This window comes from Notamacropus eugenii, chromosome 2 (assembly GCF_028372415.1).
Source record: "Notamacropus eugenii isolate mMacEug1 chromosome 2, mMacEug1.pri_v2, whole genome shotgun sequence".
NCBI classification, from domain to species: Eukaryota; Metazoa; Chordata; class Mammalia; order Diprotodontia; family Macropodidae; genus Notamacropus; species Notamacropus eugenii.
This window is the reverse complement of record NC_092873.1, coordinates 465,407,004-465,434,861: the sequence shown is the minus strand read 5'-3', so window position 1 is coordinate 465,434,861 and position 27,858 is coordinate 465,407,004. Positions and strand designations below refer to the sequence as shown.

At 43.3% G+C, this 27,858-nt stretch overlaps 1 protein-coding gene across 2 annotated transcripts in view; it reads left to right on the top strand.

Moving 5' to 3' along the window:
- The window catches only part of QSOX1 (quiescin sulfhydryl oxidase 1), a 56,551-nt gene extending 52,697 nt beyond the window's left edge, over positions 1 to 3,854 (top strand). Inside the window, exons 12-13 of one of the 2 annotated variants that reach the window (XM_072648493.1) lie at positions 1,317 to 2,122; positions 2,935 to 3,854. In XM_072648493.1, coding sequence (XP_072504594.1) covers positions 1,317 to 2,122; positions 2,935 to 2,952 — 824 coding nt within the window. In that variant the 3' untranslated portion in view covers positions 2,953 to 3,854. Of the gene's footprint in view, positions 1 to 1,316; positions 2,352 to 2,934 lie in introns of those variants that run through there. The other variant, XM_072648492.1, reaches the window with a different exon arrangement.
- The last annotated feature ends 24,004 nt before the right edge of the window (positions 3,855 to 27,858 follow it).

Here is a 27,858-nt window from a genome sequence, read left to right as displayed (position 1 = left end):
ACGATCCCCATTTTATAGGTGAGGAAATTCAAGCAGATAGAGGTTAAGTGGCTTGCCTAGGGTTGCACAGTTATTAAGTGTCTGAGGTTAGATTTTGGTGCCAGCCTTATGTGGCAGGCTTATAAGACAGAAGGAAAAAAATAAATTGGTCAACAAATATTTTAAAATATCTATTCAGCAAAAAACACTGTTACTCATAATAAATGGTCTGAAACCCAATCCCTGGATCATAGTAGCTAATGGGGTTCATTCTCAAAGAGAGTAAGAGATCCAGATGGCAGAGTCAGGGACTCCTAAACAGATACCCTTCATCCATACTCACACATAGTCCAAAAGGAACAGGTGAGACCCTCTAGTCTTCCTGCTTCCCCAATCCTTCTTTAAGACATCAGCACTTCAAGAATAAAACTTGCTATCTGCTGAGTGATTATAGCTGAATAATAACGAGGTACTTGGGAATGATCAGTTTTAATTCCATCATCCCTGAAAGATATCTTATGATATCATCTGGTCTAGCGCCCCCCTCGCTTTATAGTTGAGGAAACTATAGTTTCCAGAGAAACAAAGTGACTTGGTCAAAGTCATCCAATCAGTGCCAAAGGGAAGGACAAAACTCAGAATTCTGGACAACCCAATGTTTTCCCCAGGACAGTGGGATCTCTTTTCCTTAAAAACATAGTCTAGAGTTGAAATAGTGAAGATTAAAGTACATTTCCCTAGGAATAAGAGAAAAGGGTTAGTAGAAAAAACAAATGGGGATAATTGGACAATCCAAAAGTCCTGATCAAGACTTGGATGGAGATTTATGTGGCAGGTACCGTGCTAAGGAGTGGGGATACAAGTGGAAAAAATGAGACAGTCCCTGATGTTGGGTTGCTCATACTCTAATTAGGGGAGATAACACATAAAAGAAAGATCAGGGATGGGGCCATTAGAAAGTTCCAGAAGACATAAAGGAACATAAAGGATCCTTAGGTTCCATCAGAAAGTCAGTTGATAGTGCTGGGGATCTGAAAGTCCTAGAGGAGGGGTGGGAAGGCCTGGAGGCCCTTAGGAGGCAGTGACAGGGCGAATGGGAATGCTTACACTTCTGCAGCTCCCTAGAAGGAGGAGCTGGAACTAGGGCAGGTCCATAATGATGATCAAATTTACAGTTACGTAGTAGTTGCAAAACAGTTTTCTCATAACACATGAGGGTCAGAAGTTTGCCAAGTTGTCAGAATCAGGACTTCCATTCAAGTTTTCAGACTCCCAAGTCTTCTCTTCCTGGAGGTCAGCAGGTCACAGCTCATCTTCCTGTGTACTTCCCTCTCCAGGTACAGCTAGTGAGGACCCTCATTTCCCCAAGATCCAGTGGCCACCAAGAGAACTATGTAACTTGTGCCACAATGAAATCCAAGGAGATCCTGTGTGGAATCTAGGTGCCACTCTTAAATTTTTCAAGTCCCACTTTGCTCTTCGAAACATTGTCATCGACCATAAGTGGTCTACAGAAGCCTTGCCAGGCCCTGGAAGGTGGTACAGGGAGCTGGAGAATCCTACTTCCTCCCCTCCCGCTGAGCAGCCAAGTCCCACAGAGTCACCAGGAGAGGAGCCAGTGGACAAATCGGAAGATTTGAGAGGAGATCATAATGAGATTTCAGATTATTTGCTGACCTGGCTTCTGGGGAGTGAAGCTCCATACGTGGCAAAAGAAGTCATCCCCACAGAGAGCGATGGCTTGACGACAGAGTTACCAGAACACTACCGTGTGCAGGTGCTAAATGCAGAGATGAAGGAACTTCCAGAGAAGCGGTTGATAGAAGACCAGGAGACCCATAATGATGAGTCTGATAATGCCAAATCCTTGATCTCACATGATGGAGACCTGTCCCTAATCTCAGATGATAGAGATAGATCTCTGATCCTGGATGATGGAGCTGAGTCCTTGAACCTGGATAATGAAGCCCAGTCCTTGATCCTGGATGATGGAGCTGAACCCCTGATTCTGAACCGTGGAGTCCGTGAGCTGTTCCCAAAACCGCAAGTTGCACAGAAACTAACCAAGCGAGACACATTGACCCTGCAGCTGGAGGAAGGTGCAGATGAAGTCAAGCAGATGTCCAGTTTCAGCAAGAGAAAGGTGGGGGCTAGGGCCCAGCCGGGTGGCCAGTGGCTATGGATGCTTAGGGGGAGTTTCTCCTACTTGGATGCTGGTTTCTGTATTGGGCTCTACTCTCTATCCTTCATTTGTCTCATAGTCATGTGTACCTACTTCCAGGAAAGGATGAAGGCTCGAAAGGGCAGAAGCATCTACTTTTCAGCATGAGTTGCTTAGGTCACATTAGGGGAATGGGAGTGGGGGGAGGGCATCTCTTCTCTACCTCCTTTCATGGTTTAAGAGCTCCCAGATGGTAGGGGGAGTGGGCAGGGGATGGGAAGTGAGAAAGGCCACAACACCAACAACCCTCTGTGGATAAATGGGAGGGATCCTGCTGGAAGGAAATGTCACTTGAAGGTGACTCTGGGTCAACTTGAATCAGACAACAGCACTAGGAGGTGAGATGGAGGAGGGTGCTGATGAAGGAAGCACTCAATCCTCCTTATCCCTATCATAGCTGGGACATAGGCCATAGAGGAGCATTGAATGAAGGGAATTCTATCACTTACTGACCTGCCTGCCACAAATTAGTTTTTTGACTCCCTTAGGCCTCCTTAGGCCTGCTTCCCTACCTCCACCTATCCTAGGAATGTGGGAGAATGGAATCATTGCTTCTATGATACTCCTCCCAAGCATTTGTTTGAGGTCTGGAACTAGGGGGAGATTTGAGACTGGATTCTTCTTGAGCCTCCAGTACATGGCTCTAGAAACACCAGGTCTCCTGAAATCCTGGGCATTAATTTTCAAGTACTCCCAACACTGAAGCAAGCCTGTTTCTTCCCTTCCACTGACAGGAGGGCGCTGGAAGATGAGGAACTTCTCAGCAGTGTCGCTATGAGCCTGTCCCTCTTCTTCAGCCCCAAGGACCCTATCAAAAACTTGGAATCCTGGTCACTCTTGGATTAATAAAAGAATGATGAAGAAAATAGCCAATATTCAGGAGTTCTGGCCCCCAGTGAAGAGGTCTAGTGCCTTGCTTAGCTACTGTGGGGTCTAGTCTGAGATTGGAACCTCAGAGTTTCTGGGGTTATGCAACTTTCTTAAGTGTAGGTTTGGATGTGTGTGTATATTGGGGGGGAGGGGAGGTTAGAATGGAGTGGGATCCTTACCTAGGTGAGTTTGCATTTCCTGTGAGACCCTGCAGATACATTTGCTGCTAGCTTTCTTTCCAAAGCAATCATCCTTCCCAAAGCAACGCCATCCGAGAATTCACTGGTGTTGGCTCATCTGGGGGTGGGAGTGGAGGGCCCAAGTTGCTCCAGGGTTGTGGGTGGAATTATTTGATTATGTAGCAGGGGAGCATGGTGGGAATTGCAGGGTGCTGGGGGGGGGTGCGCTAGAATTTATTTGTGGTGGCTTCATATATAGCTTCGATCATGGGAGAAGGAAGCTTTACACCAGAGATGAGAGCTCTTAGCAGGAAGGGAAAAGGCTTGGGAGAGAGTTTATTGGCCATTTCTTCCTTCTGCTGAGCTAGAACCTTGTATTTTGAACTAGGTCCTCCTGTATTCATCTTCCTGTTTTTCCTCTGAAAGTGACATGAAGCATTGGTTGACTGTATATTGGGATTGGCTAGCAGGGTTTCCTCTCCCTACAAACACCAAGTTCTATATTGGTCAAAGGGAAGGATGGGAGCAGGAAGGAAGGATGCAGCCTGAGACTATGAAATGCCTATCTCATCTGGTGATTTGCAGAATAAATTATTTTTTGCTAAGGCAAGTGTCTGTGCATTGTTTGCCTTTGCTGATGAGAAAAAGAGAGAGTATAAAACACCTCTGGATATAGAGATTAGAAACAACCAGCTTTGGTGAAACTTGCTGCTTCTGGAATATCCCATTTTCATCCTGGGGAATCTACAGGTAAAACTGGGAAAAATAATCCCTTGGCCTCCTCGCATCCCTAAAATCTGGCCTCTATGGGAGGGAGTTGGGCCACTGGGAGGCTGTGACACCCTCTAACCTAAGCCAGCACCCCTAGAGTGTCATGAAATCACAGATTATGAGCCCAAAGTGAGTTTAAAAATCATGCTGTCTAATCGCTTCATTTTTCAAATCAGGAAACTGGGACCTAGAGAATCCAACCAACTTCCTCAGTGGCAAAGTCAGGATATGAATCCATGTCCTCTAAGGTTGTGGTTTCTGGTCCACTTTGTTTCTGTTGACAACTGGATTCCCTTGTTTCTTACCCACTAACTCTGCTACTCCTACCTTTTATTTTCATTTCTGCTTGAGAACTAGCTACATGTACCTACATGACTTCTACACCTCCTTCTCCCACCTCTCCTCCTGTCTCCTATCCTTTTCCCCCACTCCCAGCTCTTTTAGCCTCCTCGAAGATCATCAGGGAAAGGGGGTGTTCCTGAGATCGGTCCTGAGCCATCTGCTGTAGCCCTGGATGAATCAGCCTGGAACAGATTCTTTGGGCCTAAGCAGCCTTCCTCTAATCCAGCCCTCCTCCTGCCTGGAGAGGATTTAAAGGGATCAGAGGCTGACTGATAATAAACTTTATTAAGAGGGGAGGTTGAGGTTGTCAATCGGATTTGGAGCCCTTGACATCTTTACTTGGCTCAGATGGGGTGGGGGGTGGCAGTTGGGTCCAGGGGAGGATGGAGCAGTATTGTCCTAAGTGATAGGGACCAAGGGGAGGGGGTGGGGATGGGGATGGGGAAGTGCCCTCAGCTCCTGCCTCCTAGGGAAGGGAGGGGAGGGTTAGAAGTAGGCCACACTTAACCATCACACAGAGACTAGATTCCCTTTCTAGGGTGTTTTACAATGTACAAAATACTTTCTTCGTAGCTAGCTAGTGGCAGAAAGTAGGCAACTCTCATTATTCTAGATGCAGTTGTGAAGGCTCAGGAAAAGAGTTTTTGCCCACACAGAGCTCGTAAAAAAAAAGGGCAGCCAGGTGGCACAGTGGATAGAGTCCTGGCCTTGGAATCAGGAAGACTCATCTTTATGAGTTCAAATCCTTACTTACTAGCTGTGTGACCCTGGGCAAGTCACTTAAACCTGATTATCTCCTTCTCTTCATCAGCAAAATAAGCTGGAGAGGGAAATAGATGAATAGCACTGGGGAGAAAGCAAAAATAATCCCTGCCCTCCAAGAGCTTAAATTCTAAAGGGAGGAGACAGCACACACACTTACATCAAAAGTGAATACAAAATAAATAAAGGGTAATTAGTGAGGTGTACTAGCTTCTCGACCAATCATTGATGTTATACTAAAGGAAAATAGGAATTTTGGACAGATGGAGGTGAGGAGGGAGTGGAGGATTGACTGTGGAGGAAAAAAGTTCAGTCTCTTAGTGTGATTTGTTTTCAATCTGCTCCTACCAAGACACGTTATCTGTGTGTGTCTCTCTCTCTCTCACACACACACACACACACACACACACACACACACACACACACACACGGCCTTCCCCTGCTCTGAAGGCTTCAGGGGGACCTGGACAACATCTCCCATGACCAGTTTTGTCATAGAGGCAGACATGCTCAGACAGAGCTGTGAGAAGAAAGGTCTGATGTGGCGTTGCTGGGATGCAACCTGAAGATCATATTTGGAAGGAAGACAGAGACTAAGAGCGTCCCAAGTATGAAGGATGCAACATGGGCCAGCTCTTAGCCAGGTGTAGGCACTTCTGGTAACTCATATCCTGAGTGTGGGTGGGAGGAACCCCCAACTGTTCCCCAGCCCTCAACCTTTTTATACTCGGGATTCAAGGTAAAGGAAACATCAAGAATCCTTGAAGCCTCTAAAAAGCAAAATGAGGAAGAGGAAGAGGCACCCTTGATTCGTTCATTCTGTAATTCATTCATAAGTGTTTAAGAAGCCTCTACTAAGTATGTTAGAAGTGATACAAGAACACTCTCAAGGTCTCTCTCAAGAACTTTGGATTTGACTGTGCAACATGGGAGACACTGGCCCAGGACCACTCAGCAGGGCGTGCCCACATCATAAAGGGTGCTGTGCTCTATGAGCAAAGCAGAATTGAGACAGCACAAAGGACATGCAGGATGTGCAGATTTGGGGCATACACCCCAAATACTCACATGGACTATCTGTGCCCCACCTGTGGTAGAGCATTCCAAGCTCGTATTGGTCTGATCAGCCAGAGTCAGACACAATGAAATTTCATTTTATCATGGTGATGTCATTTTGGTCCTCTTCAAAAATGAAGGACAGCAACCAACCAAGTATGTGATAAAAAACAAATTCCCTAGTCCCAGTATCATGACTGGGCCTTGGAACAGTCTTGATGGTCTGTGAACACCGCGTCTTTTATGTTTTTAAAATTTGGGTGATGTCTTTTGTTTTTAGATCATAGTCATTTCCAGATATTCCTTTCTCTTACAGTGAGCCTTGTTTTGAAAAATTAATTTAAAAAAACATGCAAACCCAGTGGATAAAACAATGGGCTTTGAGGGCAATATTCAACACTTCTGTTCCCCCATCTCTCATGCAAAAGGAGGGATGTACGTTTCCTCCTTTGTCCCTGGGCCCAGATTGGTCATGATGATTGCCCAGGTTCATTTTGTTATTCTCTTTATTTGTACTGTAGCCGTGTACATAGTTTCCTTTCAAGTCTTTTCAATGCTAGCGTGAACCTGCCTTCTCTGCTTGGCCCCTCACATCCCAGCATCACTGCCCAGCATGAGGCTCCTCCAAATCCTGGGACAGTTCTCCCTGGGGTGGCTCTAACGATGGCAAATCCAGAAAATTTCATTCACTAGAAGGCGCCTAGTGATGGTGATGGGCATCATTTGCACCCTATTACTTTTGGTAAAAATCTTCACTCCCAAGATGGTGGAAAACTAGAAGAGAAAAAGGGAGGAGGCATTTACTATACTCCCAAAGGCCTCCGGGGTGGACTTTCTCCATTTAGTTACAGCTGACAGAATTACATTAGATTTCCATCAGTTAACCTTTGCAAAGGATATATGTTTCCCAGTTAACCCCAAAGTGTTTTCTCCCAGTTCACATTTTTCTGGAACATTTTGGTTCTCTTTTTTAAAGAACATATTTCCCCACTAGTCATGTTGTGAATAAAGAATTAGAACAAAGGGGAAAAACCACGAGAAAGAAAAAACAAATGAAAAAGAGAAAATAGCATGTTTTGATCTGCATTCAGACTCCATAGTTCTTTCTCTGCATGTGGCTAGCATTGTCCAGAGTGAGTCTTTTGGAATTGTCTTGGATCGTTGTATTGCTGAGAAGAGCTAAGTCTATTAAAGTTGGTCATCACATAACGTTGCTGTTACTTAGTAAACGGGTCTTCTGGTTCTGCTCACTTCACTCAGCATCAGCTCATGGTAAGTGTTTCCAAGTTTTTCTGGAATCTGCCTACTTATCCTTCACAATAGTATTCCGTTATATGCATATTCCACAACTTGTTCAGCCATTCCCCAATTCTGAGGCATCCCCTCAATTTCCAATTCTTGGCCACCACAAAAAGAGCTGCTATTTATGAAATTAATATTTAATTATATTAATTAATTATATATTAATTTATATATAAATATATAAAATAAAAAATAATATGTAATTAGTAATTATAAATATAATTAATATTTACTTTTGCGCATGTGGGTCCTTTCTCCTTTTTTTTAATGGTCCCTTTGGATCTAGTAGTGGCATTGCTGGATCGAAGGGTACATACAGTTTTATAGCCCTTTGGGCATCATTCCACATTGCTCTCTAAATGGTTGGATCAGTTCAAAACTCCACCAACCATGCACCCATGTTCCAGTTTGGCTCTCTTTTGGGATCCCATCACATCCTGACCTAGTCAGCCATTTTTAACCTGAGATTCATGGACTTGTTATAGATAGATGGATAGCTAGATAGATGATAGGCAGATAAATGAATAGATGGATAGGTGAATAGATAAGTGAATGGATGGATCGATGATAGAAAGATGGATAGAGAGCTAATAGATGGATAAATGAAAGATGGCTAGATTGACAGGTGATAGATGGATAGATGGATGGATGGACAAATAGATGGATAAACCATATTTCCATATGATTGGTTTCCTTTGTAATCCAATATATTTTATTTTGTACGTTTAAAAACATTATTCAGAGAAGGGGTTCCTGGGCTTCCCCAGCTGCCAAAGAGATCTGTGACAGAAAACAAAGTTCAACTCTTTTGGCCTAGCTTTTATCCCTTACCTGTGGTCATGCCAGTATGTGCCCCCTCACTCTCCAAACTCAGTGGAACATAAACTCTGAGAGGTCAGGAGCTGTGTCATTTGAAAAAACCTTTGTGAGGTTAGGGATGGCATCCCAGATTTGCACACTTATTAGTTAATGAGCTAATGTGTGTAAAGCTCTTTACAAACCTTTAACATGTAAAATGTTAGCCATTGAGAAGAATAGGGGCTTTAGTGTTAAATGAATAGGTGGCTAGACGGAAGGGAGGAGAAAGCCTGCTTGGCACCTGTATGCATGAAGGAGAACTGTGGATGGGGTGGGGGTGGGGGACCCGGGGTCTCCCCCACACAACTGTCTCTACCCCAGCATCTTTCTTTGCTCCCTTGGCCCTCTGATTGATAAACAGGGGGTGGTTTCTCCTTGTTAGCCGGACTGCTGCCTTTCACCTTGATTTCCCCAGGGCTCTCGTCAACAATATCAATAAACACTAGGCTTCGCCCCCACCAGCTGTTCCCTTCCCCCACACAGTCTGCCAGTCCGGGGAGCTGGGGGGCTGCTGGTCTTGGCAGTGAAAAAGCTGCTGGGTCTGGTCTGAGAGCAGTTCCCTGGTGGTTGGACAGGCACGCGTTCTGATAGCACCCCCTGAGGCTTTGTCTCATTGTCCTTGGGCTATGAGAGCGCCAGGAACTCTGCCCTCTGGGAGCAGTTGGCTTTGGGGGGAGATGGGGAGAGGAACCCCTCCCTTGGCTTCTCAGCTAGCTTGTCTAATGGGTTAGAATGCATGCAGGAGAATATAAGGAGGGAGGGAGCCTCCCCAACCATTAAGAAGCTTGTGTGGCAGGAGGAGAAGTGGGGCAGGGGGAGGGCAAGGCCATAATGGGCAGGCTTTTAGTTCGGAAGCTCCACATAATGTTTGGTGAGTCTGTGTTTGAACCACAGGGTAGGAAAAGATGACTATACTCTCCAACGATAATTCTAAACTAGGGCTCTCTCATCCACCTTGTCCTAATTGTTGATATTTATGTAGGACTTATTACATGACAAGTACTGTGCTAGGTGGTATATTGGATGGAGAGCTGGGCCTGGACTCAGGAAGATTCATTTTCCTGAGTTCAAATCTGGCCTCAGACACTAACTGTGAGACCCTGGGCAAGTCACTTAAACCCCAAAATAAATACTTACACTTATTATCTCATATGATCCTTAGCAACAATCCTGGAAGATAGGTGCTAATATTATCTTTACATTACAATTGAGGAAACTAAGGTAAACAGAGGTTTTGACTCTGTCAGTATCATTCAGCTAATTGATGTCTCAAGCTGGATTTGAACTCAGGTCTTCCTGATTGTACCCAGTCCCCTATCCACTGCACCACCTAACTGCTCTTAACACAGCTTGGGCTCCCTTAATCAGTGTGTCATTCATTTTTGAATGCTTAAATTCCATCAGGGGAGAGTGTATGGACTGAAGCTAAAGCTTACAACTGCACTAAGATTTTGGGGACTCCCTGTGTTAGTGTAGGCAAAATAAACACAAAGTTATTTTGTAGGGGAAGCAACAGCAACTGTGAAATATCACATAGAAAGCAGTACTTGAGTTTAGTTCTGAAGGAAATGAGACAGAGGTGAGGAGGGAGTGCATTCTAGGCATGGGAACAGATTGTTCAGAGGTGTGGAGGTGGGAGATGGGATGTCATGTGTGAGGGCAGCAAGAAGGCCAGTCTGTCATGTATCCATTCAGTGCCCACTATGCATCAGGCATTGTGCTAGGCATTGGGCATAGGAAGGCAAAAATGAAGAGGAACATTTCTTGCTTAGGAGAACCTCGCATTCTCATCAGGGTATATTCCTCAGGATGATTATGGGAGACAGAGGACAGGGGTGGGGAGAGAGACTGAAGAGTTGAAAGGAGAAATGAGAGAATCAAAGAATTTTTATACTTTGGAGGGGCCCAGAAAGTAAGTTATCAGGCAGCTAGGTGACTCAGTGGATGCAAACATCAGACTTGGAACCAGGAAGACTCAACTTCATGAGTTCACATCTGGCCTCAGACACTTACTAGCTGTGTGACCCTGGGCAAAGTCTCTTAATCCTGTTTCCCTCAATTTCGTTTTTCTGCAAAATGGACTGGAGAAGGAAATGGCAAACCACTCCAGTTATTTTTTCCAAAAAAATCACAAATGAGGTCACAAAGAATCAGATACCACTGAAGTGACTGAACACCAAAAATGTAAGTTAGGTCTTGTGAAAATGATCTGGAGGTTCTGGTGGACTACAAGCTCAATGAGACATCAATGGGATGTGGCAGCCCAAAAACATTTAATACAATCTTGGGCTGCTGCGCTCACAGGGGCATCTCCCTGGCCAAACCTCCTCTGGGTATAATGGTCAGTGCTGGGCATCACAGTTTAAGAAGGAAAACTGGATTGTGTCCAGAGGAAGATAATGAGAATGGTGAAGAATCTTGAGTCCATGACATCTGAGGATCAATGGAAGGGACCAGGCATATTTAGAGAAAGAAGACTGACAGGAGAAGGGATAACTGTCTTTGTATCTGAAGAGCTGGCATGCCAAGAAGGGATCAGATTTGTTCAGTTTAGCCCCACAGCTTATCCCCAGGGCTTAACATAGTGCCTAGCACATAGTAAGTGCTTAATAAATGCTTATAACCCAGCTACCCAGATGGTAGAATGAGAAGAAATGTGCGGAAACTGAAAAGAAGCAAATTTAGGCTTGGGATCAGAAAAAATTTCCCAATGGTTTGTCCAAAAGTGGAATGAGCTGCTTGCAGAGCTGAGGGGTCTCCCCTTCCTTGGTCTTCAAGCAGAAATTGTTTGGCCACTTCTTGGATATGTCATACCAGGGATTCCTATAATTCATATTTCATGATTCTGAGATAGACCGGACCTCATCTTCCATTAAAAAAAGTGCCAATCAATCTTATCTTTTAAGATTTTGCCAAACATACCTTTCCTCTGTAACTTAGGGCAGTGCTTATTAAAAGCCACTTTACATGGACCCTTGGAGTTTCTAAAAGTTTGAAGTGAAGTGAAATCATTAGAGGAAACAGCCTGGTAGAGGTTGGGGTGGAGGACTCTGCAGAACGTGTTCTGAAGTGCATGCCACCACTCCACTAGCCCAGTCAGGGGAAAGAACTGATCCACCCTAGGAAAGGTTGATAGATAAATTGTACCCCTCTCCTAACTCCCAGCTGCTGTCCATGGTAGCCTTCAAGTCTTCACTGTAATATATTTGACTTGACTTATCACAAAGTAAAAATCTACTTACTTACCCTACAGCAGAATTTTCTAGCATTAAACTTATATAATATATAAATATATATTACATATTTATAAAATAACATTTTAAAGTGTTCTTTTTACATCTCCTTCCTACATATTGTTTCCTAGGTACCTCCCCAATTGGCCTATATCTGGTCCTATCTCAACGGCAGAAGAGTCTCTAAGGAAACTATGAAGGATGGGAAATTCTTGAATTTTCTTCTCTTGTCAGTCTGAAGTAAGAACTGTCCCTAAAAACAGTCCCCATCCCATTTAAATGGGTGAGATCAAGGAAGATTTCAAAGATTTGGACCTTAGTTTCTGAATCTGTAAAATGAGAATCCTCTTTGTGCTGCCTTTTTCACATGGCTGTTGTAGGGATCAAAATGAAATTCCTTCCGTAAAAGTTCTTGGAAGCTGGGAAGGCAGAAAAGGGCATTTGCAGTCTCGGGGGTGTGTGAAACCTTCGTGATTTAGGTGACACTTGAAGGCTGATTGTATGTATGAATAAGAGCAGCTAGTGGAGAGATCACTGGCCCAGAGTCAGGACAGACTCGAGTTAAAATTCAACCTTAGACACAGCAGCTGTGAGATACTGGGCAAGTCACTTTACCTCTGTCTGCGTCAGTTTCCTCATCTGTAAATGGGGTTCATCACAGAACCTACTTCCCAGGGTTCTTGTGAGAAACTAAAGAGCTAACAATTGTAAAGTCCTTAGCACAGTGGTGCCTGGAACATAGTAAAACCTATGCAAATGTTAGCTATTGCTACATATAAGCCTTCCATCTTTTAAAAAAAAAACAACACCTGAAGGCAGAACTTTATGCCTTTGCTACCTCACTGATTCTCTAAACCACTTCCTAGAACCTTGTATCCACCTGAGCTTCCTACTCCCCAAGCCAAATGAAGAACCTGAGCCCTGTCCCAAAATGCTGTGGGTATCATGGGTTGTAGAGGCACTTAGGTGGTGAAATGGATGTAAGGCTGCATGTGGAGTCAGGAAGACCTAAATTCATAATTTTGTCTCAGATCCTTCATTGGCTGTGTAACTCTGGGCAGGTCACCTAACCTGCCTCAGTTTCCCTCATCTTTACAACTCCCTATTTTATGATGAGAATGAGAATAGTGCCTACTTCACAGGGTGGCTGTCAGGATCAAATGAGAAAACAGGTTAAAGAACTCTGGAAACTTTAAAGCACCCTAAAAATAAATGCTGTTCTAGATGACACCTTTTAGACTCCTTTCTTCCTTCCTCCATCTAGACAGAAGTCCTTCTTTGGAGCATTATGACCTCTGCTCTTAGGGGACATTCCAGATCTGTTTCCTAAGTCCTTTGGGGCTGGACCAGAATCAGCCCTGGCTGGACTTTGTACTAGTTCCTTGCTCCCCTTCCCCCTCCCCGAAGCCTCAGTAACTGGGAGTCAGTCACTTAAGACTTGGACCGAGATCTTGTCAAGCTTGAAAATCTAATTTTCACACATCCCATCCCTTCGTTGCCTGAGGAGATGACTCTCAGGCTCTTGTCTTCCCAAAGCTTTCTTCCCTCCCCCCATCTCCCCCACCCCTTTTTTTCCACCAGGTGCAAGGCACACTGGCTTCTTCCTTTTTGTCTGAGATTGTTTTATGTCTGAGATAGAATATCCTCCATCTCAGACACCTGCTCCCTCCCCAGCCTCCCTTCTCCCTGGGGGACATTCCTGTCATCATCCACACCCACTAAAGCCTAGCTGCCACCTGCCCTTCTTTCCTCTCCAGTCCTGTCCCTTCCAACCTAAGCTTCTTCACCTTTCTCTGCTTCCCTCTCTTCCTTCTTCTCCCCACCCCCCAACTGCTCCTTGGAAAGCAGGGGAAGAGAGGCCAATTCCTCTTTATTTCATCCCCAGTTCCCCAAAGCCTTAAATCTATTGCAGTTATTTGGCTCCAAGGAACACATCCCATTTAAGGCCCTGGGCTCTGCCTTCAGCAAATCTGGAGAAGAGGGACAGGCAGTGCCAAGGTGGCTTAGGACACTGCAGACACTGTTTCCAAGGGAAAAGGAAGAAAGCCCCAGGTCTCCATCTCCATCGGACCCAGCCTCCAGCTACCACTCTTCAACAGGAAGATAATGGTGAAGATTAGATATGGGGTCACGGCCAAGGTGGGAACAGAAGAGAGCAACTGTTTTGGCACCTCAGCAAAAAGGAGGCCAGCAGTGCAACTGGATTCAACAAACATTTATTATTTATGATCAAGGGGAGGCAGGACCATGTCGTAGGAAAAGCACATGAACTTGAAGTCATGGGATGTGAGTTCAAATCCCAGCTCTGTTTCTTCCTGTGTGGCCTTGGTCAAGCCAATTAAATTCTCTGTGATTCAGCTTTCTCATTTGTTAAGAAAATGAGAGGATTGAACTGGGTGACCTCCCTTCCAACTTTATCAAGATCTAGGTGGGTGGGGGTGGATTTCACTGGTATGAGAAGTTTATGATGAGATCTCCCCTATCCAGGCAGTTATCTTCCCAGCAATTTATAACCTGGAGGCTTATGAAGGGTTAAGTGATTTGCCCAGGGTCACTAAAACTATAGTTAGCACTTGAATCTAGGTCTTTCTGACTCTAAGGCAAGTTCTCTACACTGCTTCTAGGTACTGGAGACAAAAAGACACAGAATCCCCACCCCCACCCCCGAAAAACAGCGACCAAATGAAAAGTACTAGAGAGCATCCCCCCCTCCCCCCCCCCCCCCCCCCGGGCCTTTTTTTTTTGCAAGGTAATTGGGATTAAGTGACTTGCCCAGGGTCACACAGCTAGTAAATGTCAAGCTTCTGAGGTCACATTTGAACTCAGGTCCTGCTGATTCCAGGGCCAGTACTCTAACCATTTTTCCACCTGAATGTTCCATTTTCCTTCATAGATTCTATTTAATAAACATTTAGCAAGTGTTTCCTATAACATATGCAAGACCCTAGTGCAGTACAGAGGATAAAAAGAGAGGAAATGGGTATCCCTTGCCTTCCAGAAGCTTCTGTTCCACTATGTAGGAGTGATGAGCGTAGAGGATACTGCATGGACACAGATTACAAGGTAGGGTGTGACGAGGGCAAAGACAAAATCCAAACAAAGTATTCTAGGAAAATTGGGGGGACATTTTTTAGTTAGAAGTAATCAGGGAAGACTTTCCAGAGGAGGCCAAATATGATCTGAGCCCTGAGGGGAGATGAAGGAGTGAATTCCAGGTATGCACAGAGGCAGGAGATGGCATGCTGAGTCAGAAGACATAGCTTGTAATCTGGTTTGGCTAGAAGGGATAGGGCAGGAAAGGCAGTGATGTGAAATAAGACTGGAAAGATAGGTTGTCAACAGGTTGGAAAGGGCCTTAAATGCCAAGCTGAGGAGAGGAGAAGAAAATCTAGAGAAAATCTGAGATCAAGTCTGTTGGGCAGGTTCACTTGAATTAGCCTCCCTAGCAAGCAAGGGAAAGACTTGGCAGAGAAAGAGACATAGATACTCTGAAGTGCATCCCTTACTTTCCGCTCTTGGTTAGAGCTGCTTTACGCCCACTGAAATGTCTGGTGAGCTGTGACAAGGCCAGACATTTTCTGGGACTAAGAGGGAACCACTATTAGTTGCTACCAACTAATATTCACTTTTAACTTTCCCTAAACCTTCTGACACCCCCCAGAAGCAGCCTGGTGTGCTGGGCTTAGAATTGGAATACCTGGTTTTGTATTAATCTGTTTATCTATCACATGACTTTGGCCAAGTCTTTTAACCTCTTGGAGTTAATCTCAGTTTCTTCATCATAAAATAGGGACAACATTTGGGAGATATGATATAATTTTTGGAATCAGGAGGAAATGAGTTCAAGAACTGCCTCTAACAACTACTGTGGGGGTGGGGTGGGCAGTAATAACATGTTGAGTTATTTCAGTCATACCCAACTCTCCATGGCCCCGTTTGTGGTTTTTTTGTCAAAGATACTGAAGTGGTTTGCCATTTCTTTCTCCAGCTCATTTTACAGAGGAGGAACTGAAGCAAACAGCTGACTTGCCCAGAGTCACACATCTGTAAGTGTTGAATGATTTGAACTCAGGTCCTTCTGACTGCAGGGTCAGCTCTCTATACATTTCACCACCTAGCTGCCCACTATAACACTAGAAGAACCCACTAGTGGTGGGTGCTGTATGACCATGGGCAAAGTCACTTAACTTCTAAGGACTCTGAGCAACTTTCTAAGCCTAATAAGTTGAGGATGTTACTGTTCTGCATTGGTGAAAGATATTTCCTATAATTAATAAAATCACAGATCTGAAATAACAGAAACTACCTATTTCATAGAGGTGTTGTGAAGGTTAAATAAAATCATACACATCCAGGGGCTATGTAAGTAGAAACTGCACATAAACTTGGATCCCTCCCATCACCTGCTGGCTACTCTCCCATTCACGTGATGCTGAACAAAGCCGGAGATCATCACAAAACTGTTCTGAGGCCAGTACAAATTTATGCTACGTAATCTCAACTGGGCCCTCACTGCAGCAAATCAATCCTTTCACATCTCCCTAATCCATTCGGGATCCCACTCAGCACAGCAGTTTTTCCAAACATCTTCATCCATCCTCAAGCCTCCCTCTCAGGGGAGAGCCTTGCTTCATATTTCACTGAAAAAAATGGAGGCCATTCACTGAGAGCTCACCCTTCTCTCCTCTTCATTTCATATTTCTCAGCAATCTTCTTGCACCGTCTCCTCATTCACCTGTCTCACGTAAAGCTGTGGCCCCTCTCCTTGCCAAGGGCAAGACTTCTCCAACATACAAGCGATCCCATTTCATTCTGTCTTCCTCAGTATATTGCCCCCTCTATTACCCACAATTTCCCACTAATCTTCATTCTTTCCCTGTCTACTGGCCACTTCCCTGTTGCCCATCTCTCTTCCATCCTCAAAACCCTCTCCTGTGATCCAACCACACCTGCCAGCTCTCTCCCTATACTTCTCCTCTCTTTTGCGGCTGATCTCTTAAGAAGGTCATCTCCAATCAACACCTCCTCATCCTTTTCTTTCACTCTCTTCTTTTCTCTCTTCCGTCTGACTTCTGACTTCATCTATGATTGAAATTGCTCTCCCCAAGTTACTAATGATGTTTTAATTGGCAAATCCTATGGCCTATGGCTCAGTTTCCATCCTCCTTGATCTCTCTGTTGCCTTTGAGACTCTTGATAACCCTATTTTCCTTAATACTCTCTTTTCTCTAGGTTTTTCTGCCATTGCTATTCTGCTTCTCCTCATACATGCCTCATTTTCCTCTGCTGGATCTTCATCTGCCCATACCTGTTATCCTGGGGTGTCCTCAAAGCCTCTGTCCTCAGTCCTCTTCTCTTCTCCTTTTATGCTATTTCACTTGGTGATCACATCAACTTCTATAGCTTCAACGATCCTTTCCATGCAGATGATTCTCAGATTGACTTGTCCAGCCCTAATCTTCCTTTCCAATCTCCATCCAGTCTTGTATTTCCAACTATCTATGAGACATCTTGGACTTTTTAAACTCAACATGTCCAAGACTGAGTGCATTATCTTTTTCCATAAGCCTCCCCTCTTCCTAACTTCCCTATACCACCATCCTCTTGGTCACCCAGGCTACCAAACCACGTGTCATACTCAATTCAGAAGGGAAGAGACAGCCATATTCAAGCATTTTAAATGTTCTCACATATAAAAGGACTTAAACTAGTTCTGTAGAGTCCTAAAGGGCAGGACAGGGATCAGTGGATGAATGCTGAAAAAAGGGAATTTGGGCTGATGTAAGGAAAGACTTCCTAACAATTAGAACTATTCATAAATGCAGTGAATTACCTCGGGAGCTAGTGGGTTCTCTCTCCTTAGAAGTCTTTCTTTTAGCAAATATTAGATGACCGTTGGTTGAGACAAGATTCTTATTTGAGTACATGTTAGGCTAGGTGATTTTTGGGTCCTTTAAAATTTAGTGACTGTGACAAGATAGAATGTACCTCCCCAGGAGGACAATAGGAGAGAGCTCCTAAAGCTATCACACTCATGAGCTGCTCCATCTTCCTGTCCCTGACCACTCCTTCATCAGCTGTATCTCTGGGAGCCCACATTTCAGCTTCAGGACCCAGCGATTTCTGTTGTTGATTCAGACAGCTCCTTCGCTTAAACCTCCCGACAGCTTTTATTTTGAATGTCTTTACAACAGATCCACTGAAATAGGAATAGACTGGCTAACAGAAAGGATTTTCCCAGCAACTCTATTTGTTAATAATGACGATATTAGCAGTAACAACTACTTAAGCCTCTTGATAAATATTCATGCTTGCAGAATAAGGCTTGGCAGCCCAGGATGGCTTCCCCCCAAATCTATACTTAGTATGAGAGACCCTATTGGATACCCAGGTACCTGCCACTTTCAGCCAAAGCAGTCCTTTGGAAAGAAATGGCCTTGGACCTTCAGCTTAGGGGCCAGTGATGACATGACCTTGGTTGAGTATTGAGGAGAAGAGGGGGGTAGCAGTTGAAAATGGCCATGTCTTTTTTTATTGAAAATATTGTAAACAAATGAACAAACAAAAGCCCCACAAACCACTTGATCTTTGGAATCTTCTATCCAAAGGAAAGGACCCAAACATAAGCCAATAAGTCATCATCTTGAGGTTGATAGAACCAATAGATGAGAGACATGTTGGGTATTCCAGGATCTCGGTTGTGCCTGTCAGCTCAGCTCTGAAGTGGGCCTAATGGAGGGCACAGGTTCAGGATGCAAAGGAAGACTGATCTTGGAGGAGGGACTGTACTGGAAGCCACAGTGAGCCTAGAGAAAGGCGAAGGCTTTACGCCAAGAAAGTCAATTTCAATATCAGTGAAAAAGCAAACCTGGATTGATTCAGGCAGAGCAGCCAGTGTTACAAAGTCTGGGGAGACAGACAGACAGAGAAGCAAAGACAGAGACGGGGGAACAGAGAGAAATGAAAAAGACCTTATCCTCAAGGGGTTTGCACTCTATATCCTTGAAGGAAGGATGGAAGAAGAGGAAAACAACAGGACTTGACAGCTTATTGGATATGAAGAGTAAGGAAAAATGAGAAATCGAGAGTGACATGAAGATTGTTAACGTGGGTGACTAAGAGAATTGTGTAGGGAGGGCTTGGGAGAGGGGAAATAATGAATTCAGATGCGTAGACATAGAGTCTATGGAATATCTAATTCTATGGGATCTATGGGATATTTGTAGGCTCTATGGGATATCTAATTCAAGCTATCCAATAGTTGGAGATGCAAGATTGGAGGTCAGGAGAATGGGTTCAGGCTGGATGAATAGATCCAAGAATTATCAGCATAATCATTGAATTTTTGAGTGATGAGGACATCAACAAGAAAAATAGTATAGAGGGAGAAGAAGGGAAGGCTCAGGACAGAGCCCTGGGGGACACCCACAATTTGTGAGTGCAATCTGGATGAAGAACACCTGCTTCAGCCCCCTTCATGACCAGTGGAATAAATTGTTCTCATGTGCCCATTGCTCTGGAGGAAGTTTTCGTATATTTGGGGTAGACATTCTCTTAATTTACTGTATCTTCAACCTGGATTAACTTGTCTGCTGAGGTGCTTTTACTGGGATGTGGCTGCTGGACATGCTGCAACTTCTTGAAGAGATAAATGAGAGTTGGGAGAAGGTCGACACCAAAGGTGGATGAACAACCCTGCAAAGGGCTCAGCTACAGAAGTGTCAGGCCTCCCTGAGCACCCAATATATTTGTGAAAAAGTATGGTCATAGAGCATAAAATAGAAGGGGGAGAAAGTCTGGAAAGCCACTGAACTGAGTAGAATAATGAATTCATTTATTGTTGTTCATTCATTTAGTTGTGTTTGACCCTATGTGACTCCATGGACTTTTGTCCGTTGGGTTTTCTTGGCCAAGATACTTTGGTTTGTCATTTTCTTCCCAAGCTCATTATATAGATGAGGAACTGAAGCAAATAGGGATTGAATGACTTGCCCAGGATCACACAGCTAGTATCTGAGGCTGGATTGGAATCAGGGAGGTGTAAAAGAATTTCCTTATAGCAGGGGTGGAGATTATGCAGCATAAATTTGTAATGAAACCCCATCAGCAGTTTTGTGAAGTTCTCCAGCCTTGTTCAGCAAAACAGCAGCATGTGAATAAGAGTGAAGGTGGTGGGTGATGGAGGCAAGTCAAGGTTAAGGCTTGTGACCTTGTGACACATGACCTGTGAGAAGATAAGAAGACAATAGGAGTGGAAACTCTCAAGTGGAGAGGAAAGTGCAGAGTCAAAGTGGTTTGCCAGTTCAAGGGGTCAAGTTAGAGAAGGGAGGAGAATATAAGAAGGGTGATAGTCTAGGAAAGAACTGAGGGATTGGAGGGGATGAAGAAGAAAAGAGCAGGTCTAGGGAGCCATAAGGTAGAGGAGAATAAGGAATGATAAATGATTATGATTCAGGAACATGAGCATGGAAGGAGAACACTGGTCAGTGATGGGAAGATCGAAGGCACAGCTATTTCTGTGTGCAGCTAAGGTGGAGAAGAGATGTAGGTTCTGAGAGAAAGTGGTTCAGATGACCTCTGAGATCCCTTTTAATTCTGAGATTCTGTAGTAGAAATAGTAGCTATGATAGAGGTAGTGCCATCACTAAATATATATTTAATACTGTCGCTTTTACATTCTTTCATGTGATATTCATAACACCCCTGTGCCACAGATAGAACTGTTATTGTTGAATTGTCTCAGTTTTACAAATGGGGGAAAGTATAAAGAGAGTAAATGACTTGCCCAAAGTTGCAAACAAACGAATGGCAGAGCCAGAGTTAGTACTGAGTCTCTCCAAGTCCCATGCTTTTTGTTTTTTCCTGACAAAAGGCTATGTTGTCCAGGATAAGGGAATGATGACCTGATTCCTGCTCCCTCTCCTCATCTCCCCAACAATGACAGGTTTCTGAGACCTAGCTAGGAGCCTCATCTCTGACCCTGTCTTGGGGATGGAAAAGCCACCAATTACCCTGAAGTGTTCCAATTTTCACGCCCTCAAAGTACAGCTGAAGAGTGTGAAATGCATTCTCTATGGTAGATTACCAGTTCCCTGGAAGCTTTCAATGCAGGGCCTGGGGGTGGTACTAAAAACTTAATCCTACAGCTTCTGTTTTTTCTGGAGGAATTTCTTTCTGTGTCTAGAATGCAGCCTAAGCAACAGCATCCTGGGAGTATTGTTCAGTTTTTGTGGTTTCCTAGTCTCTTTAGTTCCTGGGCTGAGGGAAGCAACATCAAATTGCTGTGCATACAGGATGTCCTGCCTTTCAGGCACTTTTTATGGGGGGGTGTTCTGAAGTCTTAGGGTGGCATAATGGTGATAGAGGGCACCAGAAAGGACAGGCTGCGGCTTCTCTAAGTGATATTAGGAGGGAGGGGCTGATTGAGCAAAAGTACAAGGATTTCCTGGTCATATTTTTTCTAGCATGGGATGAGCCCTCAACCCCCAAATTCCCTATCCAAGAAGGATCAAGCAAAATGTATCATCCCATACATTGATCAATCATTATACATTTATGAAGGCCCTACCATACCTACCAGGGCCCTACCCTGCCAGACACAAGGCTGACATCATGAAAGTTACGAGTCAAATTGTATGATTGGTTATTATTATTATTTTCTTTTTAAAAAGAAGTCAAACCAAGTCAACAAATATTTATTAAGAGCTGAACCGGGATTAGAGGTAGGTAAGAGAGGCAACTAACTGCCTAGGCCACCATATTAAAAGGGAAATGACAAAGAATAATTTGCAATGTTGCTTTTTATAAAAACACTCATTTTTAGTCCTGGGAATCTTTGCCCTCCATGACACAAGTATTTATTTGTACTAAGTCAAGTGATATAATTTCCTTTGAAGGACATCAGCGTCATCCCAAATTCCCAAATTCCCATTCCCTATGAGCATCAGACTCTACCCTGGGAACCTTATCAGAATCTCCCATTTAGAAACTCCCTTTGACGATGCTATCCTCTCAAGTTATTGTCAGAAATAGGAAAGGCACTGACTGGACTTGGGAGTTAAGAAAGATGAGTTCAAAAGCCATCTATGAACTTAATTCCTATCAGATCCTATGCAATTCACTTGACTCATCGGAACCTCCATTTCTGCCTCTGTGAAATGGGGATAGTCATCTTTATCTACCTTTCTGGGTTGCTGTGACAGAAGCTTACAATATGAGCCATTGCTTTGTCCTTTTGTCGCCAAAATTCTAGAAAGCGGGGGTGGGGGGTGGGGTGGAGGGGTTCTTTGCCTTGTTTTCTGCTTCTTTGTTACTTTGTCCCTATCTCCCAGGGTTGTTGTGAGAATCAAACGAGATAACATTTGCAAAGCACTTAGCACAGTGCTTGGCACACTGGGCACAAAATGGATGTTGGCTCTTAGGACTGTTGTGGTTTTCCCCAGCAGAACGTTAGCTCAAGAGCAGGGACTGCTCTGTTTATCTGTAGTATCAAGCACAGTGCCTTAGACTCAGGAATGCTTCCTAAGTATCTGTTGAACGAACAGCAGCATGTTGGGTAGTAGCGCAAGGCTGAGAATGAAACTGGGAACAAAAACAAAGGATGCCCACTGTGACCACATGTTTCCCAGGAAAGGTATCAGTCCTTGACCTTTTCATTTGTTCTTTTACTTTCTGGGGTGACAAGGATTGAACTTCGTTACTGAGTGAATTTGAAAGGTCATCAGGAGGTTGCTCCTGCAGTTCCAGAGCCAGCTTTACACTGAGACCATGAAGAACAAAGAACAAACTTTTGGAGCAGCTTGCAGGACTCTGGCCTATTGGTCTCAGATGCTGAATTTGGAAACAATTTGGTGGGATTGATGCTGTGTAGGAAATGAGCTTAAGTTTTGAATCAACCCCATAAATACTGAAGTGACATAAGGGACAGTATGCTCAGAGGCATTGGGAAAAATGTCTATCCATTTGTTTTTACTTGTCTTTGAAGTAAAGGGCAGGTGGTGGTACAGCGGATGGAGTGCAGGGCCTGGAGTCAGGAAGACTTTTCTTTCTGAGTTCAAATCTGGACTCAGACACTTACTAGCTGTGTGACTCTGGACAAATCACTTAACCCTGTTTGCCTTGGTTTCCTCATCTGTAAAATGAGCTGGAGAAGGAAATGGCAAACCACTCCTATATCTTTGCCAAGAAACCCCAAATGGGGTCATGAAGAGTTGGACAAGACTGAAAATGACTCAACAGCAGCAAACCTTTGAAGTAAATATCCCCTTTGTGTAAACTCCTTAATATGAAGTACTTAAATGGAATTGGAGTGTTGATTGCGGGCCCCTAACAATAAGAGGGCTGGAGATAATGGAAATAGAGAAGAGCACCACTCTCCTTCCCCAGTGTTCAAGGTGACCCTCTGGAACCCTAGGAGGTGACGTAATATCTGGGACCTTGAGAGAGTGAGGCCAGAACATACATATGTTAAAACAGAGAGGTGGGAAAATTTCTTTGAACTGTTGTGAAATGAAACAAGCAGAAATAGAACAATGAAAATAATGACTACAGCAATTTTAAGGAAAAGATCTCTAAAAAAAAGAGGGATTGAAAACCAGTAATGGTCCCAGAAGACAGATAAGAACACATAGCTTGTTCTGCGCATCATTTTGGGGGCATTCTCACTGAGTCTGGGGAGGGACTGGAGGTAGGGAAATAATGTGGAACTCCAAATTTTATAAAATGCATGTTGAAAAGGAATAGCTAGATAAATGAATGGATGAATAAATAGATGGATAGGTAAATAAATGAATGTGCAAATAAATAAAGGAATAAATAATTAGATTAGTGAAAAAGGAACACATCTCATTCTGACAGAAGTCTCCCTATGGTGGAACATTAAACTGATGTGTCAGCTTTCTTTAATTATTTTCTCTATTCCCCCCTAGAGTTGGGAAGGTCCAGTTCTAGGGTGGTGATAAGGAGTGGATATATCTAGAAGGGACTGTGGATGTAAAAATAAAGACACGAACAGAAGGTGGAAGAATTGACCAGTTATATAGCATAAATAAATGGGGTTCTATCATCAATAAACATTTATTAGCTGCCTACTATTTTCCTAAGTGCTGGGCATACAAAGACAAAAAGGAAACAATTCCTGCACTCCAGGAACTTATATTCTATGGGGTGAATGGAAAAGTATGGCAGAGTCCTGTAAGAACAGTCTCATGGGTGCTGGTTGTGGTTCAGTCATTTTCAGTCCTGTCTGACTCTTCGTGACCCATTTGGGGTTTTCTTGGCAAAGATACTGGAGAAGTTTTTGCCAGCTCATTTTACAGATGAGGAACTAACGCAGACACGGTTGACTGTCACGCAGAGTCACACAGCTAGTAAATATCTGAGACCAGATTTAAACTCAGGAAGATGAATCCTCCAGATTCCAGGCTGGGTACTCTATCTACTGGGCCTCCTAGCTGCCCATGAGGCTGCTAAGGGCAACTAAAGGACAGCAGCAATTGTGAGGGTTTGATTTATTTTTAATTTTGTTGGGGAAAAGAGGAAGATCAAAAGAGAATAAGAGGGCTATTTGGTTTGTATTAAACAATGATAACTGACAACAGAAGAAAGCTAGAACTGGACAGTTTAAATTTTTTTGTTTCTTTGCACTGGAAATGGCAGAAGAAACATTGCTAAAAGGGGACTGATGCCCAAGAAGAGTAAGGAGGCATATAGTAAGAAAGCAAAAAACTGTCCTTATTGAGGTAAAGTCACAGGGTCCAGATGAACACATTCTCTGGTAACCAATATGGTACTGACATCACTGCCAGATAGTTTTATTGTAATAACTGGTTAATGTTACCACTGAGTCATGATTAGTGACCTCTAAAAGACTACAGAGAAGAAGAAAGGTGGCTCAGGTGGCTCAATTGTCATAAAAGGGAGAAGAATGGAGTCTGCCATTTGGACTGACAAACTTTACTTTAATTCCTAAAAAAGTTCTAAAATGTATCATTAGAGTGATGGTTAATGAATATTTAGAAAAGAAAGAAGTGATCACAAAGAACCATCGTGACTTCATCAGCAACAGGTCCTGCCAGACTAACCATATTTCTTTTGTGGACAGGGTTAATAATAATAGATGCTGTAGTTACATGTTTTGGACTAGACCTATAGTTTCTAGATCTATGATATATATATAGATCTATAATACAGATAGATGCTTTGGACTAGACTTATAATTTCTTTGGTATTTAGTACCCTTAGTGAGGAATCTTCCACCTCTACCAATGCAGAATGTTACCTGACCTGTAACTTAGAGTTGTCTGAGGACATTGACATATGAAGACATATGACTTGCTCAGAGTCACACAGTCAGTACGAATTTAGGGTTAGAGTTAGATGATTGGGAGTTTGAGCCCAAGTCTTCTTGACTCCCTGTCTGTCACTTTGCCATGCTCTTATTACAGTGTCTGAATAAACGTTGGTTTATTGATTGATTGTGAATACCAACAACTAAATGAAAGTATGAAGGACTTTGTGATGCTTAGTATCCTTTTAGCCACTGTTACTGAGCAAGTGGGAGGGAGTCCCACAAGAATTACTGTTGATGCTTCATTCTTAAAAAGCGCCAATGACACCACCCGTGTGGATTGGATTTAAGTGAGATAGAGCTTTGAAAAGTCAGTAGCCTCACTTTCTCCACCAGAGTCATCTAAGTCCAGTGGCAAGACATAAGTCAAGATGACTGGCAATGGTCCAACCCCATGAGGCTAGGGACAGTTTGGCATGCTTATCTGTTTTATGGATCATCATGGATAAAGCCTTCATCACCTAGTGGCCAATCTTTTATTAATGTGCCTCTCTGTCCTTATCCAATCTGATCTCCCAAGCTTGAAACAGTTATCAGGACCATAGTTGAAGTGCAAGTCCTTTCCATCATGACAACACTCTGTAAGGCTTATACTCTTTGAGCTTAGCCTTCAAGAATCCAGATGTGTCCATGTCACAATATGGTACCCAACTAGGGCTTTTGGAAAGAAGCTACGGACCATGGCATCTGAAAATATTTGCTGCCATGATTGTCTGCTATCCCTTCGCTATCCCAAATTGCTTTGCTGCCAGTCATCTCCATGAGTTGAAAGGTCAAACCAGACCATGTACCTCCAATGACCATAGACATGTATACCATAAATGTAGCACCAAGAACATGTAACACATATTATATGAATGTTTCTATGAATACTTGACATTTCTTTGGCCAGCAATCATCTGTCTTTCTATCTCTTAAAGTTTTGTGACATGTCCATCTTAATTGTAATGCTTACTGAATTGATTCATTCAGTTACTATTTGCTGAAATATTGGCGTTTCCGGGACATTTCAATAGTTTGTGGCAGGGGTTGGCAACCAGCCCTTGGGAGCTGTGAGCAGCTCTTAAAGTCTATCCAGGATGCTCGTTTAGCTCAAATAAAAGAATGAGTCTGTACCTGTATGATGATTCATTTCATTAACAGGCAAGCATGAATTCCTGGCCTCAGAGAAATGTTGGAGAATTGTTGATTGTATTTCATAAAAAAGTAGTTCAAAAAGTCTATGGAAGGTTGAAAGTCTTGAGTCATGCCTGAAAACAAAAACTACAATGCATTCATTTAACTTTGGGAAACTCATCAGAGTTACAAGAATGGAAGTTGCACTATTTGGAGCAGTACTGTATGATATTTAAATAGGTCAGTGATCTCACCTAAGATGGTGCTCTCAGGGCACCATGGTAAAGTGGAGAGTCAGAGAATCTAGGTTCAAATCCTGTTGCTGTCACTTATCACTTGTCATGACTTTGAGTAAATTACTTCATGTCTCTAATTTCTTCATCTGTAAAATGATGAATCTGTAATCCCATGACTTCTCCAGTGGTGCAAATAGTGACCCATCTATGACCTCTCTGCCTAGAGGTAACTAGGTGATTTACTGGCTAGATTACCGGACCTGAAGTCAGGAGAATCTGAATGCAAATCCAACCTCAGATACTTAACAGCTGTGTGATCCTGGGCAAGTCACTTAACCTTCACTTGCATCAGTTATCTCCATCTCTAAAATGGGCATGATGATAACACCTACCTCATAGCATGGTTGTGAGGATAAAATGAGAAAATATTTGTAAAGTGCTGAACACAGTGCCTACCGAACACATAGTAGATCTTTTATAAATGCTTGTTTCCTTCCTCCCTTCCTTCTCAAAGTAATCAATCAACAAGCATTTATTAAGGATCTACTATGTGCCAGACACTGTGGAAGATATTGGAGATTTAGAGATAAAAATAATAATAGTTAGTTTTAAAGTTTAAAGTTTCCAAAACTCTTTATACATCTCACCGATCCTCACAACAACCCTGGGGTGAGAGGGAGAGGTACTATAATTATCCCCATTTTAGAGATGAGGAAATTGAAATAGAGTTAAAATGACTTTCTCAGGGTCACACAGCTAGTAAATGTCTGAGGTTCCAATGCAAGTCTTCCTGATTCCAGGTCCAACAATCTATGTCCTGGACGATCTAGTTGCCTAGAGTGAAATTTCACATAAATGAAACTGCCTCTGCCCTAAAAAAGCCTACATTCTGTAGGGGAAGGCAATATTCCAGATGTTCTATTTAATATTTGTGTAACTTGGGTGAGACTCTGAACATCTATGGGACTCAAGTTTCCTCATCTGTAAAATGAGAGATTAAATTCTCTAGTTCCAAATTCTACGATCCTGTAATTTGGAATAGATGTGTGTTTCCTGTCCTGAAATCTGAAATCCAATGAGTATTAGGTAACTTCTAACAATAGTGCTCCCCAGGAGGCCACTCATCTCATTGTCGTCAAGCCAGCTGCTGCTGAAATATTTAACAAGGATTTGTTTTCCTGTCTTCTTATACTGTATTCCCCTCTACTCACCCTTCTGGCCACTCATTGCTCTTCTTGCTTTAAAGGTTTCAAGACTCTTTCCATAAATTACCTACTCTGATCTTCACAATAGCCCTATGTTGTGTGTAAACCCTACCAGTGTTACTATCCCTGTTTTACAGATGATCCCAGGGAAACTGAGGCATAAGCCTTACCCTGGTTCCTCAGACAGTCCCCTACTTAGTCTCAGACTTGTAATTTCCTTAGTGAATGGGTGTTGTTCCATCATGTCTGACTCTGTGACTCCATTTGAAGTTTTCTTGGGAAAGATACTGGAATGGTTTTCCATTTCCTTCTCCAGACCATTTTGCAGATGAGGAAACTAAAGCAAAGATGGTTATGTGACTTGCACAGCTAGGAAGCGT